Source organism: Aristolochia californica, unplaced genomic scaffold (genome assembly GCF_029961685.1).
Source record: "Aristolochia californica isolate CCGP_79_NKW_82.1479 unplaced genomic scaffold, dmAriCali1.0.hap1 SCAF_10, whole genome shotgun sequence".
In the NCBI taxonomy this organism is placed as follows: Eukaryota; Viridiplantae; Streptophyta; class Magnoliopsida; order Piperales; family Aristolochiaceae; genus Aristolochia; species Aristolochia californica.
The window spans coordinates 23018666-23038117 of record NW_027181771.1 but is presented as its reverse complement, the minus strand read 5'-3'; the positions used below and the strand labels follow the sequence as shown (position 1 = coordinate 23038117).

At 35.6% G+C, this 19452-nt stretch overlaps 2 protein-coding genes and 1 pseudogene across 2 annotated transcripts; 2 read left to right on the top strand and 1 right to left on the bottom strand.

Moving 5' to 3' along the window:
• Nucleotides 1–399: 399 nt before the first annotated feature.
• Nucleotides 400–2240, top strand: LOC137942920 (uncharacterized). Its single transcript, XM_068788641.1, has 2 exons — nucleotides 400–456; nucleotides 1854–2240. Exons 1-2 carry the CDS (start codon nucleotides 400–402, stop codon nucleotides 2238–2240), a joined length of 444 nt encoding a protein of 147 aa, XP_068644742.1.
• A 7181-nt stretch (nucleotides 2241–9421) lies between these two features.
• On the bottom strand, nucleotides 9422–9540 carry LOC137943341 (5S ribosomal RNA; annotated as a pseudogene).
• Nucleotides 9541–15710: 6170 nt separating this feature from the next.
• Nucleotides 15711–16480, top strand: LOC137942919 (uncharacterized). The gene is made up of 2 exons (XM_068788640.1): nucleotides 15711–15719; nucleotides 16028–16480. The coding sequence occupies exons 1-2, from the start codon at nucleotides 15711–15713 to the stop codon at nucleotides 16478–16480; spliced, it is 462 nt and encodes a 153-aa protein (XP_068644741.1).
• Nucleotides 16481–19452: the final 2972 nt, after the last annotated feature.

Genomic DNA, 19452 nt, shown 5'->3' with positions numbered 1-19452 from the left:
AAAGTATACAATAATCTCTTCAAAGAGTTTTGATATCAAAATTCAAAACTCAGATAAAGTAATTTATCAAAACTCAAATCAACCAAACAAAGTACTAAAATAACTATGAATGTAAAAGAAAATACTTAGCATGCTTGAAAAACTCAAGTTGAAGACCTCCATTCTTCTAATTTCAGAGTATGGGACAAGTGGATCACAGAGTATAAATGTGAGGCACTTCAAATTCATGGCTAAGTGTTGAGCATAGGTTGACTCCTATGTTATTTTTTATGATAACATAACTAAATTGATCAAACAATTTGAAAAACTAAGTATTCAGATATTTCACCTTCAAGAGTCAATGCATCTCAAGGTTTAAAACTTCAAAACGATCAAGCCTACACAATATCTCGAGCATCAATGAAGGACATCACTAGAAGAAGCACCCACGAGGAAGAAGACAACGAGAAGACTAGAGTTCAAATGTAAAAATTAAATGTCCATACTCAGTCACAATGTAAGAGAGTATTCCTAAACTCCCTTCGTTAAGTGCAATTGTGAAATTGGAGCTTTAAGTCACAAAATGCATATAGATATGTTTAAGAACATCACTTAGAACTTGTTAGAGAACTTAGAGAAAAAACATTCTCATATTTTAAATGTCAACATAGTTGAAGTGAGACTGGAGTGATCGATCATCTAGAAGTGCAGGGGCCAGAAATATAAAGCATGATTGAGAAACCATAGTCGATTGATCCATCATCTAGAACATGACTATTTCATGCTATGGAGCCTGATCAATCATCCCATTTGGATTGATTGATCAATTCTACCCAGGCAAACAAATTTTACATGGAATGATTGATCACCCCACCTGATTGATCGATCAGATATAATCTTGCCAATCAAACAAAATCTTGCAAGTCTGAGGCATAAAACATGATTGATCATAGGAAATGCACTAATCGATCATATTTGTATTGCATAGTCAGAGGGAGTTCTGATTGATCGATCATCCCGTAGGCAATGAATGAGTAACTTAACTTTTCTAGACCAACTATAACATATTGATCAATCAGTCCATCGATCAATATGTCACTGTCTAATAAAAAAGTAGTTGTTATGATCAATTGATCGATTAGTCACATAACAATGATCAATCAATCAAAGTACTGATTTTTGCTAACGGGAAAAATGACTAGTTTGAGTTGGTAAAGTTTTTAATACCCCACCAAACATTGTATTGAAAATTTTAATGAGCATTATTTTCAAATATCCTAAGCATTTACTCTCAATCTTGCAAAATCTCTGAAAAATGATTTAGAGTGAAGGAGTGACTCATATTCTTTGAAATTTCAAGTCTCTTTCCATCCCATCCTTGCTTTCATATAGTCAAGCTCCTTCAATCACTTCACATTGTGTTGCAAAGGAAGAGGAAGCTTGGATCTCTCAAGGAGAATGATCTCTCCAAGTAAGGGTGTACACTTTTCCTTTATATTTACTTAAATTTATGAAAGGTATACCAAGAACCTATAGAATCTAGATACAAAGGGCCAGCTAGAGCTAGAATCTAATAGCAATCTCTTGGGAAGATTGGTGTTGTAAAATACATGTATTGAGCTACACGTGCTTTAAAGAAAACTGAAATTTCTTTATGTAATTTCGGCTATTAGAGCTTTTGAATAGTGGAATTTCCCAAGCAATGGTTCTCTCGCAGTGAATACCAATAGGGGAACTTCAATAACAATTTTTTTTTTGTCTCCTATGGTGTGTGCATGTTTTGTTTTACATCGAATTACTTTTATGCATGATTTTTATTACACGTGCAACTTAATGTTAATTCAATATTCTCAATTCCTCCTCCCCTTGAGAAGCCATTGGGCCAACAATTGGTATCAGAGTGGGTCCCGATTGAAAATGAATTCAATAAGCTAACTAGGAAAGAGAAAGGGCAGCTCAAGACAAACTCTAAGGCCTTCCACCTAGAACCAAATGAGTTCAATAGGGTCCCCACATGTAAAATTTTCAAGGAAATTTGGGAAAAACTAAAGGTCACACATGAAGGAATCACTAGAGTAAAAGACTCTGGAATTAGCTTATTGCTAGCCCAAGAAGATGAATTCAAAATGAAACTACGTGAATCAATAGCTGAGATGAACTCTAGGTTCACTCATATAATTAATGAATTGAACATTCTAGGAGAAGAGATTTCCTTGTATAGACAAAATGACAAGCTACTCAAGGCACTTCCAAAGTTATGAGAGGCAAGGAAGATAACCGTGCATGAGAATGATAACTTTAGAACTATAAGCTCAGAATAGCTACTATGAATCCTTCTCACTTATGAGATGGAACCTCAAGATGTTGAGGAAGAGCAAGCTAAAAATATTGCTCTTAAGCCCAAGACGAGTGTTGAAAGTAACTCTAGTGAAGAAAGCTTTGATGACGTAAGTTTCATCACTAGACTTCTTCAAAGAATCTATAGGAAAAAGAAGAATTTCATAGAAGGCTAGAACTCAAAATGACAAATTCTATAAGGAAATTGATGTTTGTTTTGAGTGTGGGAAACTAGGACATAGAAGGAACAAATATCCAAAGCTAGAAGAAAGAACCCCATCTACAAGCAAAGATCCCAAGAACAAAAAGAAGAAAGTCTTGATCTCAGTTTGGGAGACAATTGAAGAAAAAAGTCTATTCTTTGTCTAAACAAATATAAAGAAAAATGCAATGCTCAATTACATAATATTGCAAGGCTCAAGGGAGAGCTTGTTGGAGGGTAACGAAAGATATATAGCAAATGCCTCAAGACAAAATGAATTGATAGACAAGCAATCATGTGATTGACTTGCATTTTAAAAGAAGAGTTTAGACTTAGAACATCAAGTCAAACTTCCATCTCTCAAATCCACATCTAAGAAGAAAGTTGGAAAGAAGAGTACAAAGCAAAATAAGAAAATTTCTCCCATTCCTCACATTAGATGCCACTATTGCAATGAGATGAGTCACTATGCCCACATTTAAGAAATTAAGAATGAAAAAGGCATCAAAAAAACATGGGATACCCAAATCAACCAGAAAGGTTGTAGTAACCCAAAAGAAGTTGGAATAACAAGCTTGGAAACCCAAATCAACTAGAACCTCAAATTTTAACCCAAAAGGATCCAACCTAAAATAGATCTCTAAGGGTTAGACTTTTCGTGATGTTGGTATGTCTCCAAGCCAAGGCTCAAAAAAAATTTGGATTTTGGATAGAGGTTGCTCCCTTTCCCTCGACTCCATCATATTCGAAAATATATTTAGGTTTTCAAAAAACAACTCAAGCAAGTAAAAGTTCCAAAAGTAGAAAATTGATTCTTACCCACATGTGTTTCTGTTTCCTTGACCTTATTATCAACCAAAATCTAACCCTCACTCCAAACATGACCTCTAAACCCCACCTTGGCCAATTCCAACCCTGCTCATTTCTTTTTCCCACAACCTTATTTCTTGACTTGTGTGTTCAAGACCATGTTTTCAAAAACCCAATTCTGAACCACAACCCTAAACCCTAAACCTTAAATACAAATAATAAATAAAAGTTAATGTCTAAATGCAATATGCATCAACTAATGCATCATACATATAAACAATACGTTCTTGATATGCCAATATTTATCATAGATACAGAGAAATCCTCTCCTCCTTGCTTATCTTCCTCGTTCGTATATGAAAAACTGCCCTAAAGCAGAAAATACTGAAGAGAAGAGAAACATAGCTGAAACGGAAAAGAAAGAAGAAGAACAGGGACAAAAAGCTGAAATGGAAAATAAAATAGAAGAGAGAAGAGCAAAGAGACTAACATGTGGGAGTCAAAGCTGAGCGTGCAGAGACGATGATTAGATGAGCAGCGAGTTACAACAGCAGAAAGACGTTTGCTCGGTAGATTTTCGACAAAGAGTCATAGTCAAGATCGAACCTAATTGAGTTTAACTGAAATCGGTTCCAACTTGTCAAACGGAAATCGCAATTGGGTTTTGAGATTTTGTCATTATCACTTTCGTTTCTTTGAAGATCCAAAATCAATCTGATTTTCTGTTATCTCTCGGATTTTCACTCAACTCTCGTTTTGCTTAAGAGGTTGAGGGGGTGAGAGGAAGTAGCGAATCATCTCTTCAATGCAGCAAACAATCCTGTCGAGGGAACAAGTTAAGGAATAAATGTACAGCCCTCAGAAGATTCATTACTGTACACAGAAAATGTGTCTTTACAATTTTATTGAGAATTTGGAGAGTTACAGAATATTGATTTCGTATCACAAACAACACCAACATAATATTCATTTGTTTTTTGAACCCTATGGATTGATTTGTCTGCAATAGGAGCTCAGTAGATAGAACTTGATGATATTCGATGGATGAAGAAATTCAGAAAATCGGATTGTTTGTTCTCTTGTCCATCAAAATATTCACTTGACTTTACCTGATGCATAAAGGAGCCTCATTACATTTGCAATGGTCTCAAATCTCTAAAAAATGAAAGCAATGAAGATTGATAATCTTCGACTGAAGAGATGGAGATAAGTAAGCCGAACCTGAAGAGTCTTAAGTACAATGGTTGAGTTTGGAAGAAGCCCACTTTCAACAACACCCTCCCTGGATGAAGCTACAGAGATGCTCACCCTTGACCTCGAATTCTAATTCAAACTATCCAGGGATATAGATCACTTGAACTCAAGTTTTTGCCCATAAAATAGATTGATTAACACAATACTTTTTTTGTTATTTCAGATCACAAATACCAGTGTGTAACAAACAAAAAGCATAAGAGAACCTTTACTCAGAAGACTGGCAATATCAGAGGGCTACTATAAAATATTATTCAACTACATCCACTCTTTTCTTCCATTGAAGTGTGCAGTGATGACATCAATTCTATCTAGGCAATGGATAAACATGTGGAAACCCTATGGATTTACAACACTATTATAGGCTTGACAAGGAGGTCACAACAAATTTAAAGAAGCTATTATAGGCTTGACACTATTATGGATGTACAAGTTGTTTACTAACTTCTACAACTCCATACTCCGGAGAAGATTAAGAAGTTTCTCCCATTCTTTTGTCTCAGATACTCATCCGATCTCACAGAATGGATTAAATTTGTCAAAGTCGAAGGATTTGGGGAGCTTGTGCTTGATTTGAGTGGAAGTGTAAGGCACTCAGACTCAACAGAGGATGATGATATCAGGTGGGGGACGAATAAATTCAGAATGTCAAACTCTTTGTTCTCTTGTCTATCAATATCATCTCTCAACTTAACTTGCGGGATACTGTAGCCCCCACAAGATGTCAAGGGTTTCAAAACCCTAAGAAGTGTTGCTCTCTATCGTGTGGCCACTACTGGTGATCAATTAGGTGAGATAATTAGTGGGTCCCCTCTTCTCGAGGACTTGACTTTGAGTTGCTGCAACTCACTGAAGTCAGTGAAGATTGATCATCTTCAACTGAAGAGATTAAGAGTGGAGTTAAGTAGCTTGAACTTGACGATATTCGTTGGATGAAGAACTACATAAAAGTGGACTGTTTGTTCTCTTGTCCATTGATATCTTCACTCAACTTAACCTGATGCATACAATTTCAATGGTTTCAAATCTCTAAAAAATGAAAGTAATGAAGATTGATCAACTTTGGCTAAAGAGATGGAGATAAGCAAGCTGAACCTGAAGAGTCTCAAGGTCAAGGGTCGATTTGTGACAAGCCCACTTTCAAAGACATCCCCTCCCTAAATGAAGCTTTCGATATGCTCACCATTGACCTCAACTTCTACTTCGAACTATCCAGGGATGTTGACCACTTGTACTCGAGACTTTCAAATTGAATGCTCAACCCAGCCAGCTGCTACTTTGAACCATCACGTTTGTCAAATTGAATGCTGAACTGGTTGGGTTGAGCATTTCAAATTGAAAAACTGGATTGTTCAACTTGTCAATATCTCAGGTACTAGCGGAACTCCAATAAAATTCTTGTCAGACTCCGTAGTGTTTACCTATGATAAGCAAGCAGATGACCTTAAATTGAGTTGAGAAGATTTAAGAAAGCACCATTAAAGGAAAAAAACAAAGAGGATTCAAATAGCGATGGAGAGAGAATCAAATTAGCACATTTTAAACAGATGAATGAATAAGAAAAGGCTTACAAATGGATCGATTGGAATATAGGAAACCACTCTCCTAGAAAAAAGAGGATCACATCTTTGAACAGCTATGTTGTTCCTCTTCTCTGTTGCAATTTCTTTACAAGACAGAAAAGAAGAAGAAGATGAAAGGAAAGACAAAACACTCTTGATTCTCTTTCCCCTACTCTCATTGCTCTAACTCCCTTCTGCTTTATATAACTCTTGTTTACACATTTCTGATTGTAACAAAAAATTCAGACATTCAATGCGCTCATAAAATTGGTTGTAAAAAACCTGACGATGGGGCGTGACAGATGTTGCTGTGTCAGTAATCATTTTAGGATGGAAGCAGAAAGTGCCATTAGGCAAACTGCCACATGGATGAGTGGTGTCAAAACCGAAACTGACCCATCGGTTCAATGATTTTTTTTTCTTATATAGGGAAAATAGATTTAGCTTAAAACTGGAAGATCCGGCTCGTTTGTCTGGTCCTATAGTAATTGGACCAAGTAAGATTAGGTCCGGTTCAATGCTTACAAAGTAATGTGAAAAAAAATTTGTTATACTTTATTGGGGTTTCGTTGAGTTATCAAGTTTCTTTCCATTTGCTTTTCAAGATTTCTTTCAAAAAACATTTTGAGTTCAATAATATAAATAAGTTCCTAGACTGTAGAAATAAGAAATAGAACGTGGTTACCTAATCCAGTGCAAAAGCAACATAGAGAGCAATGACACATACATTGAGTGAAATAGTATGGGTGAAGTCACTTCTCTTTGAATCTACCTCAATGAAACTTCACTGTGACAATCAAACAACTATTTCAGTTATCTACAATTCAGTCTTTTCTAAAGGAACAAAACATAATGAGATTGATTATCATTTCATTTGAGAAAAATAAATCAGTTGGGATTATCTGCCTTCAATATGTCTCTTCCCAAAGCCAGGTGACTGATATCTTCACTAAAGAGATTGCAATGAGACCACTTTTGCATACTTGTTCCAAATTGGGTGCCTATGATGTGTCTGCATCAACTTGAGGGGAGCATTGGAGAAGGGAAAAGGCTAAATTATAATGTTTTTTGTTATATGTCTATCCATCTATATCACTTATATAAATGGGCAACTTTGTCTAAATTTAGTCTTTCCAAGGGAGAAGAGAGGAGCATGCTCTAAACTTCTCTTTCTTTTCCTCTTAACTCTCTTTCTCTTGTGTAGCTTTTCTTTCTCCTCTCTTCTTCAATTTCCTTCCTTCTTCTTCTTCTACACTAGACCTTAAGAGAAAACTCAAGATAAATTAATGGAATCATAGAATCTAATATTTCTAATTTTATATGGATAGTTGAAGTGGACCATAGCCAATCAAATGGATATGCTACTAGAAATTTCCTTTGAAGGATTTTTAAACTACACAACATACTTTAAGGCATATAATAGGTAACTTGAGTGTTTGTTATCATCAAAATTATCTCAATGGAGATCTTAAGACCAACATTCCCTCCATTTTTATGATGACAAACATTCATAAGTTTGTAGTAATACAAATTTTATGAGTGCATAAAATGAACACAAAAATTTTCTTTGAGGAATTTTTAAACTACATAACATACTTAAGACATATAATTGGTAACTTGAGTGTTTGTTATCATAAAAATTATCTCAATGGGGTTCTTAAAACCAATATTCCCTACATTTTTATAGCAGACACTCATAAGTTTTTAGTGATACAAATGTTATGAATGCATAAAAGGAATACCAAATACAAAAATCAAACTCTTTCATCTTAACTCCCCAAAGTTCAATGCTATGTTGACTTTGTGTGGATTTTTATACGTTCACTCCAAATTTTATCCTCCTTTTGATATCATCAAAATTTATAATGGAGACTATAGGTATGCTCCCCTTATAGTGATGCTCCCCCGACGTCATGCAATGGTCTCTCTCTGGCTATTGCATTCTACTACGCCTAAGATATGTACATTAGCTTGTAATTGTACTCCCCCTTAAATTTTACCCTCCCTTTATTTTCATGCTTTCAAGATTTCTGTAGTCTCAAGTAATATCACAATCAAAACACAACTCTCTTTTTAGGGATCTTGGGACTACATGTCTCATTTCATACTCACAAAACCATATGCAATGACTAAAACACTGGTCAAAATTGTTAGTCAATTTTCACTTCTGAAGCTAAGCTAGCTAGGCTCTACTTTCACCTAGATTTACTAAGTGGTTCCCTAGAAGCTAATTTTCAAGACCCTTGTCTAGAGTGTATAACCTCCTTTTGGGCTACAGTTTCTCGTTCTTTACCCTTCTGCTTCTTTCTCCTTTTCAATTTTCTTACCAATTATGCTCATTTGACACTCTTGGTCTCATGACCAACTTTCTCAACTTGAGATGACTTCTTCATCTCTTTTATGCACGACCCTTCATTTGGTTTCATTCACATTTCTCCCAAATTCTTCTCTAAACTAGCCCTAGGCTCCATTTATTTCACCATACTCTGTAGTTCCTTTTGAGCCTTTAGTTTTTCATTTGTAGACATCAAATGAGATTTTGGGATTTTAGGTTTTCAACTTATCTCATTTCCGTGGCTTCTTTATTTGCTGGCCTCTATCTCAAACTCCTTATGAGGTTGGTTTCTTCTTCTTTTACTACTCAAAAAAGATCTGCTGATTTTATAATATGAGTTCTATCTCATTTCTTCATTCATGCTTCTTGCACACTAGTCATTTCCTTAATTTACACTATAGACTCAAAACAACATAGCAAACAAATCACAAAATCTCACATATATATTGATGGATTTTAAAATAAATTCAGCCAAAACATTTATTATATCCAAGATGAATCTCATCATCAATGATTTTAAAATAGATGATATTCAAGATGAGAACATCTCTATGAGACTTTCTTACTCTTACAAACTTACTCCTAGTTTGAAACCAAAAGAAATGTAAAAGAAGATATTGAATTGCTACATTGGGAACTCTAATGATTTAGAATATGCGAAACTATTCAAGAAATAAAACATCTTTATGAATAATTTTCACTTCTATTGCCTTTAGACCAAAAAATCTTAGCTAAGGTGTAGTTTTGGATAAAATTTAAAAGTCACGTACAAAATAATAATTTTCATTTCTAATTATTGTGAAAGGATATCATTGTTATGGGATACCACATTTTGAATCGTTAAAAAAGAAAACAAAATATATATAAAAAATGTTTTGCCGCCCCTAACCGTTGCATTACGAGGGACAAATTAGCTAGTGGCAAAGGAAAAATGGAAAAAAATGGGTACTACACGAGGACTGCCTAGGAGGTCAACCATCCTAGTACTAGTCTCATCCAAGCGCACTTAACTTCTGAGGTCTGATGGGATCTAGTGCATTGGTGCTAGTATGTTCGCACTCATTTGTGTTACCCTCTCCATGCTACCAATCCCTTCCTCGGCTTCACTATACCCCCCTGTTTTGTCGGTCTTTTCCACATTCCCTACATAAAATAAAATAAAAATTATAATCTTATGCAAAAATCGAGATTTAAAAAATAAAAAAGGAGCGCCATTTTGTTGGGTTAAAGAATAAAACATTGATCGTCCGTGTCGAAAGTGTAGCGAACTGCATTAATAAAGAAAAACTAAAAAAAATCATACTTTTTTTCCTTTTTTCCCCTCTTCTCTCTACCCAAAAGTTTCAAACTGTTTAAAAAAAATAAACTATATATACAAATGTGTTTTGTCACCCCCTAAACGAAGCAATGCGATGGAGAAATTAGCTGGTGGCAGTGGAAAATAAGGCAAAAAGGGGTGCAACACGAAGACTTCTCAGGAAGTCACCCATCCTAATTATATAACTAGAATGTGTTTAATTAATTAGATAAGTAAGTTATTACTACTTTTTCTATTAAATAATTGATTATTTATTACATTGAATAGGTCACTTGGCCGATTAATTAGCATAAATCATCGGGTATTTAATTATTTCTTACTTAATCAGTAATTATATGATTAGTAAATACATAATGTCATTAATTAATTAGTATTAGCTATGATCAAGATAGTTATGTATTACATTAAATGTGTTATTTAATTAAGCCTGACCCAACCCTTGCCCCCCACACAGGCGTGGGTGAGGATATAGGTGAGGTGCGTGGGTGAGCCACATAGGCAAGGCACGTGTGTAGGTGAGTGGCACACATGCATTCAAACTGTAGAGGCTGGCTATCAATTTCTTTGTCTCGTTTAAAATTTAAATTTTAACTCGGATCGATTCAAATGCTCTTGCATTATATTTTATGAGCTTATTTAGGCATTTGTGACAATGCCAAGTTTGAATTTAAATAAAGGGGTAAACCTCGTACTTAGGTGGGAAGATCATATTGATCCATCTAAGATGAAGGGATAAGGATTCTTATCCCTAGTTTGCATATAAGTAGGCTTTGTAACCACAAGTGTAAACCATCTTCATTTTGTGCAAATAAGTTTCCCTTATTTTCAAAGCTCTTTTTTTTGTTCTTTAAAGTTATTTCTTCTTCATTTGGGAGGCAAACTAGCCTTCTTTCATCATAGTAAGTTAGGCCATATGTTGGGATTCTAAGAGTGTCCATGAGGAAAGATTGTTTTGCTCGAAGGCCATATGAATATGATACTGCAGTTAACTCCAACTAATTTTCTAGTTAAACTCCATGGTACATTCCCCCTTTCTCCAAGGTATATCTCCATTGTATTTAATTTATTATTAAAATTCTTGTAATTTTTTTGAGTCAATTGTTTAGTCAAACTCTTGTGGTCAACATTTTTAGTCAATTTTTGCTCCTTTGGTTAGTTACTATTCTGGTTAATTTTTTGTTATCATTCTACTTCTTTTGTCACCTTATTGGTATAAAACAATGGTCACTTTTGTTAGTCCTCTAGAAATTCTAGAATTTTGAAATAAGTAATGATATTTCTTGTATTTTTTTTATCACTTCAGAGCACTGGCTATACTTCCTACATAGAACAAGAGTGCACCCAACAGTCAGAGTGAGTTAAGTTTTTTTATTCACCAAAGTAGTATATTTTTGTGAGCTACCATTAAAATTGTGAATACTCTTTCTTTTTTTCATGCACTAAAATTGGGTATGTCTGCCTTTGAAATTGAAAGGAGTCTTTTTTCAAACATATACCATTTTGAAAGGAATATGGAGTTTTATTGTTTGGCTAGAGTGATGCTTTCTTCTCTCATATTTGCTATGTACAACTTGGGCCTCTTTAAATGGAAAGGGTTACTTAATGGAGAGAAGTAGAAGGAGAAGTTCAAAAGAAGAGGTGTTGAGAAGTGGTGGTAAAGAACATCTAAGTAAGGAGGAGGATAGAGATGAAAATTTCTTTTCATGCGAAGGTTAAGAACTCCAATTTGAGAGGAGTGTTGAAGAAGCGAATATGGAAGAGTCTAATATGATTTTCATGGTAAAGAAGTGTCATGGTGGAAGAATTAGTATGAAAAAGTCTTTTTTGAGTCTCATGGGAAAGAATCTTGCATAAGAAATCTTTTGATTCTATCAATTTTTTGTAATAGTGATTTACTTTGTTTCGTATTTGGAGTTTTATTCAAGTTGTAAGTGGAACATGGGATGGTTTAATTATAAATAGAGAAACAATGTACTCATTATGCAATCAATTAATTGTTTTCTCTCTTAATATTTTAAGAATCAATTCCTATGCCTAATATTTTTAATGACTCAAATAAAAAAAATAGCAAATAAAACATGGTATAAAAATAAGATATCCAATTATAACTTCAGAACTAAAAGCATGGTTCTCCTCATTTGTGCTAATTTAACTCATGACATTACCAGAGGATTTCATAAAGAACAACAAATTGAATAACCAAAAACGTGTCAGTACTTTATCAACTAGAGTCTAATACGTTAATCTTATAAAAAAGAAATAGAACATGAGATAAAGAGCTGATATGAAAGAGTCATATATGACCAACCAAGAGAAAACGTGATGACTTTGCTAATGAAAGAGTCATATATGTCAGTGCTATTTAATAGAAGAAATGACCAACAAAGAGTTTTATTATTACCATTCAGAGGAATAATATTGGAGGAATCAAAATTCGGAACATATAAAGTTTGAAGAATAACAAAATAAACAACAATGCTTACTAAAACATGCAATGGAACAGTAAATTGAATATTTACCCACGTAAATAAATTCAAACAAATAAATCAACATGTGATTAGGCTTAGATTATGACACATAAACAATTTATATCACTTTATAATGGCATCATAAATTTATCTCTAAAGGAATTTTCTATTGTTGTGGGCGAGTAACTAATTGTTTTAAATGTTTCTATCCAATCCAAATTACTCACTTAAATATAACAATTACTACATGAGGTTAAATTATAAGCTTTCCATGGTTATTCTCAAGTTTGTATGTCATTAACTTTATGTGACTAAACTTAATGTCACTAGAAATTTTTCATAATTAAGAATGTTGTGGTTATTACTTAATTATTCAAATGTAAACCAAAATATTACATCAAAATAATTGACTAAAATTTATGCCAATTATTAATTTCTTATATTTAGGTCGATCATAATATGCATAGAAGATTAAGTATGCATAAAAACAAAATAAATTTTTATACAGATAAAAATTAACTAACACATGCATATTAAAAATTCATATATGTATTTCCAATTATTTAATTCATATGAACTAAAATGAAAAAGAATGAAAAATAAAATATTCTATTTTCCTGTTATTTATATATGAATTAAATGTATCCAATGATAACACTGGGCTTGGATGGGCCATGAGCACGTTTGGTGCTCTTGCGCGTATAGTGGTGCGGGACAGCTGGCGAGCACGATGTCGTGCACCAGGCCTTGGCTGCGCTCCAATGAGAGCACGGAACACCGGCACACAAAGCACAGGTCTCTACTATGTTCGTTCATGCTGCTCTCGGCTGCTCATAGCCAGGCATCTCGTCTGTTCGGGACTCTACTCACCATCCCCATGACACCGTCTCCTTCCTCTGGTGCTATTGTCGCCGGTGTGCGTCCGACGAGTGCAACACGTTGGTGTACACATGCTTCCATTACAACGTCTCTCTCTCGGTGCTTTGTGATTGCTCCTCTTTGTTGTGCTTCGACGCAAAATCTGGTGTTCATTGCCACCCACCGAAGCAACATTTCTCGATCGAGAATCAGTTATGTGCAACGCCGGTCTCCAGGCGACTGGAAGTGAGGAACGGGACCAACCGGGAGTTGGGAAGAAAATGCACAAGAAACGTCGATGGTTCGACGCCAGCGCACACAATGAGCCATGTCGTTCGAATCCCCTCGTCGACGATCCCCTCTGCAAACCCCCCGAACAATGGCTGACGACTGGCTGTGGGCATTTTCTGTTCCCACTAACATGCCGGCACCTCCAGCGCACTAAGTGCAACCTACTCTGACGCACCAGTGCAGTCATCCTATCTGGCCGAGAATGCTGTTCGAAAACATCATTGCCTCTCTTGGACGTTGTCTAGCCAGGGAGCGCCAACATGATTGAGATCCAATAGGCACACAATGTATTGACAGTCGCACGTGCCACCACTGGTGATCGAAGAAGCGCGGGGCTCATAAGGCCTCATCGTAAGGCTACATCCTCCTCTACTCTAAAACGACAAGTAAATTTTTATTTTTTTTACAGCAGAATAAAAACATAGATAACATTTTACGAAAATAAATAAATAATGGAATTGTAATCAAGATGAGAGATTCCAAATGAAATTCAGAATTTTGAAAGCAATATAAAATTCATAAAAAGAAAATCGGAAACCCAAGATGCATACCTTCAGTCATGGTAGACAAAATTCCAGGAATTTGCAGAGAAACCCATTGATGGAGAAAACTCAGGCTTATTTCTAGACCAAATCCCTTTTAACATATAATCCAAACTCAGGCTTACTATCCTTACATCTATGGGAAACTACCTAATAATGGGTTAAACCTAAAAAAGGGAAACAACTATCAAAGGGGTCATGGGCCATTCTGAAAGGAGGGAGTGGAGGAAGAGTCATGAGATACTTGGTAATGGGATTGTAGAGATAGTAATTGAGCTTGAGATTAGTGTGGATTTTCTTGCACTAGAAGATGACCCCATTGCATAAACCCATATTCTTGATGTTCTGATGTGAAGGGAAGATGAGGGAGTCTTGGAGCGTGAGTGATCCTTTGTCGTCCAAGCGACAAAACATACATTCACGTATGAAGCTATAGTCGTAGTATTTGAGATAGACTAAACCGAAGTCAATTGATTTGGCAATGAAAGAAGCTTACTTTCTTGATCATATTATGTCATTTCTTTAAAATAGCTTCACAATTGAGATGTCTTTGTTGAGGACTATGGAGTCTGGTCCACAGCACACGACTCTGTTGCCAAAATAGAGACGGTGTACGAACAGAGTCCCTCAACCGGAAGACTTTGTCTCTATTGCCAAAACAAGGACATTACGCGTAGAGAGTCTCGTATTTCATTGTTTGTTCACTATTGAGAATAATCATAATTTGTTTTATTTTTTGTGATTTCTCGTTTGCTTAGACAAAGAGGGGGTGAGGGCACATAGAATACATTTTGAAAAGATTTTTGGCGGGAACAAGGTAGGTCTATTACGCACTTTGGGCGGTTGATTGGGAATGGCAAGTCACCTCATTGTTGGCAAACTGTGTGTGCTCTTTCGTGAATTGCGTGGCGACTTGCGAGTTGGGCTGGAAACCGAAAAGTGACAAAAAAGTATAGAAAAGGCAAGATTTAACAGGCACTCTGTTGGCTGGACGCCGATGCCGGAGCTGTTGTGTGATGCCATTGGCGTCGCCGTTGCCGGTGCTGTAGGGCGGGACTTCAACTTTTTTTCCGAAATAGAAATAGAGTACGAAACAGAGTCTCTCGACATAAAGAGAGACTCGAGAAGAACGACGATGTTTCCTTCACTGTTGCAGGAGTTACCATTCGTCCCCGTTGTTGTCGCCGTTATCGGTGCTGCTATTTGAGGCTGTAGTCGAAAGAACAAAGTCTAGGACTTACTGGAACTGAGAGGTTTACAGAACTCCCTCGGAATTTCGTATCGGTGCCTGTGTGTGCGCCAGGAAGATGAATCGGGGAGAAGTTTCGGTCTCACCGAAACTCATTGAGATGAAATAGAGAGAAGACTCTCTCGGATAGTATTTCTGGTGTGAGAAACATACTGTATTGTCAAGGAAGAGGAAGCTTGGATCTCTCAAGGAGAATGATCTCTCCAAGTAAGGGTGTACATTTTTCATTTATTTTTACTTAAATTTGTGAAAGGTTCATCTAGAACCTATAGAATCTAGATACAAAGGGCCTCCTAGAGCTAGAATCTAGTAGCAATCTCTTTGGAAGATTGGTGTTATAAAATAAATGTATTGATCTAAAAGTGGCTTAAAGAGAGCCAAAATCTCTTTATGTAATTTCGGCTATTAGAGGTTTTTATTTGTGAAATTTCCCAAGCAATGGTTCTTGGGCAGTGAATACCAATAGGAGAACATCAATAACAAAAAAAAAAAAAAATTGTCTCCTATGGTGTATGTATGGTTTGATTTACTTTTATGCATGATTTTTTATTACACGTGCAACTTAATTTTTATTCGATATTCTCAATTCATCCTCCCCTTGAGAAGCCATTGAGCCAACAATTGGTATCAGAGTAGGCGAAACACTAAATTGAAATCAAAATCCTCTTGATTTTGAAAAAAAAATAAATGGCATCTCAAGATAAATTGTTCCTTACCGAAGAACAATATGCCAACTATCCACCTTTGTTGAATGGAACAAACTAGGGATATTTGATGGTAAGAATGAAGTTCTTTCTTCAATCTATGAATTTGGAAATATAGCATGTAACCAAGAATGGTCCTTTTGAGCCTCAAAAACTTGAATATGGCCTTCCAATTGAAAATGAATTCAATGAGCTAACTAGGAAAGACAAAGAGCAGCTCAAGACAATCTCTAAGGCCTTAAACCTAGAACCAAATGAGTTCAATAGGGTCTCCACATGTAAAATTGTAAAAAAAATGTGGGATAAACTAGAAGTCACACATGAAGGAATCACTAGAGTAAAAGACTCTAGAATTAGCTTATTGCTAGCCCAAGATGATGAATTCAAAATGAAACTAGGTGAGTCAATATCTGAGATGAAATCTAGGTTCACTCATATAATTAATGAGTTGAACAATCTAGGAGAAGAGACTTCCTTCTATAGACAAAATGACAAGCTACTCAAGGCACTTCCAAAGTCAAGAGAGACGAGGAAGATAACCTTGCATGAGAATGTAACTTTAGAACTATAAGCTCAGAAGAGCTACTGTGAATCCTTCTCACTTATGACATGGAACCTCAAGATGTTGAGGAAGAGCAAGCTAAGAAAATTGCGCTTACGGCCAAGACGAGTGTTGAAAGTAACTCTAGTGAAGAAAGCTCTGATGACGTCAGTTTCATCACTAGACATCTTCAAAGAATCTATAGGAAAAAGAAGAATTTCATAAAAGGCCAATATAGAACTCAAAATGACAAATTCTATAAGGAAACTAATGTTTGTTTTGAGTGTGGGAAACTAGGACTTAGAAGGAACAAATATCCAAAGCTTGAAGAAAGAACCCCATCTACAAGCAAAAATCCCAAGAACAAAAAGAAGAAAGTCTTGATCTCAGATTGGGATGCAATTGAAGAAAAAAGTCTATTCATTGTCTAAACAAATATAAAGAAAAATGCAATGCTCAATTACATGAGATTGCAAGGCTCAAAGAAGAGCTTGTTGTCATGAAGGAAGCTAATGAAATATTTATAGAAAATGCCTCAAGAATAAATGGATTGATAGACAAGCTACCATGTGATTGACTTGCATTTGAAAAGAACAGTTTAGACTTAGAACATCAAGTCAAACTTCTCTCTCAAATCCACACCTAAGAAGAAAGTTGGAAAGAATAGTACAAAGCAAAACAATAATTTTTCTCCCATTCCTCACATTAGATGCCACTATTGCAATGAGATGAGTCACTATGATCACATTTGTGAAGTTAAGAATTAAAAAGGCATCAAACCCAAATCAACCAAAAAGGTTGTAGTAACCCAAATGAAGTTGAGCAAACGAGTTTGGAAGCCCAAATAAGCTAGAACCTCAAATGTTATCCTAAAGGGTCCCAACCTAAAATGGATCTCTAAGGGTTAAACTTTTCATGATTGTTGGAAGAAAAGGCTCAAGCCCACACGATCAAGGAAGGCCCACATATCTAAGAGTATAATAAGATGGGCCAAATAACCAAAGAAGGTCACAAGATGGGCCCAAGGCCATAATAAGTAGGGCCCACAATGATTACCATGAGTTGGCATCCTTATCACATCAGTTGGAAGATCAAGAAGGACTCAAGAAATTATCTTTATCTAATGGTCACGTCCTAGAAGAGTTTTAGTTTGAGTTAGGTTTGTCTTTTATCTATATTGAGTTATTTAATTATGCTAGGACTTATCTTTCAGTGTTAGAGTTTGGGTGTAATTGGGACAAATGTAGTTTTATTGTAATTGGACTCTACTACCTTCCTCTATTATAAGTAGAGGTTCATGTACACTGATTACAACAAGTCAATAAAATTTTATCTTTCCCATAAATTCAACACTGATGTAGGTATGTCTCCAAGCCAAGGCACCAAAAAAAATTTGGATTTTTGATAGAGGTTGCTCGAGGCACATGACCAGTGATAAGAAGAAGTTCATTGAACTCAATCCCAAAGATGGGGGTCATGTAAGTTTCAGAGACAATAACAAATGTACCATAAAAGGAATTCGTAAAATAAGTACCTCAACCTCTTTCATATCTGATGTGTATTATGTAGAAGGGTTGATGCATGACTTGCTTAACATTAGTTAATTTTTTTATAAAGGAAACAAAGTTTCATTTGAAAAGGACAAATGCTTAGTAAAGAAAGAAAATGATGAACTAGTTCTAGAGAGACATAGCAATAGAAATCTCTATGTAGTGAACATAGTCAATTTACCCTCAACTAGTGCCATCTGTTTGGGTGCAAAAATGGATAAATCTTGGTTATAGCATAAGTGACTAGGACATATAGGAATAAATTTCTTGAACAAACTAGTGAAAAAGAATCTAGTGAGAGGACTACCAGATCAAAAATTTGTAAGAGAGAGTCCTTGTGATACTTGCCAATTAGGAAATCAACACAAAATTTATTTCAATGCCAAGAATATAGTTTCAACCTGTTGTCCACTTCAAATAATCCACATGGACTTAATTGGACCTACTTGACCAATAAGCCTAAATGGGAACCGTTTCACCTTAGTGCTAAGGGGATAAGTGAGAGTCAAATAAAAGATGGTAGGAGAAAGACTGCCAAGTAATAAAAGGATAATATGGGTAATGAGGAAGATAAGATGAAGAAGTCGGGGTCATCATGTGCTTTATTTTTTCAAGTAATTCAAATTCATCATCATACGAACCAATGCCAACAATAGTTAGCAAATAATGAATCTGAGGCAAGCAACTAAGGATTTCTTCTTCAATAATAATGTCCCAATAAAAAAGACACAATAGTAGTTGCGGTAATGAGCCAATGCCCAAATAACACGTACCAAATATGCAGTTATATAGTAACGGATAACTGGTGAATAATGAAATTTCTTAATAAGGACACATGAAATAAACTACAATGAGTCCATCCTTGAATAAGGAAGTTGTACACCAAGTAATAAGTTGATGATAATCCAAGGTAATAATCCAAGTAAAAATAAAATGAGTCACGCCGAGTCAAGGGCCCAAGTCAAGATTCTGGGTGAAGTTGAGTCAAGAGACCAATCTGGCTCTACCAAAAATTAAGACTCAAAATAATGGGCTAAAATTCAGAATAATGGGTTCATGAGTCTGAGTTAACCTGGTTCGAGTCAGGCTGAGTCAAGAGACCCAAGCTTGGAACTTGATTCGGTATTATCAAGCAAATGTTAGGGGCTCTGAAGTGTCACTCGTGCCTTGAACTGCACAATCCTGGCGTGCCCCAACCTTGGTTTCAGAAGTTAGATGGAAGCCAAATAAACCAATTGAGATTCATGGCTCAGAATAAAACTACCGGCTGGGATTCATGGCTTGGAATAAACTTCCAGCTCATATTGAAATCACTTTTGAATGAATATACCAGCCAATGACGCTGCTAATCAAGAAAGTTTTTGAATGAAGATACCAACCAGCAAGATACATAGCCAACTTGATGAAGCCTGAATAATAAGGATTAATCCAATTACAGAGACGTCCAAAACT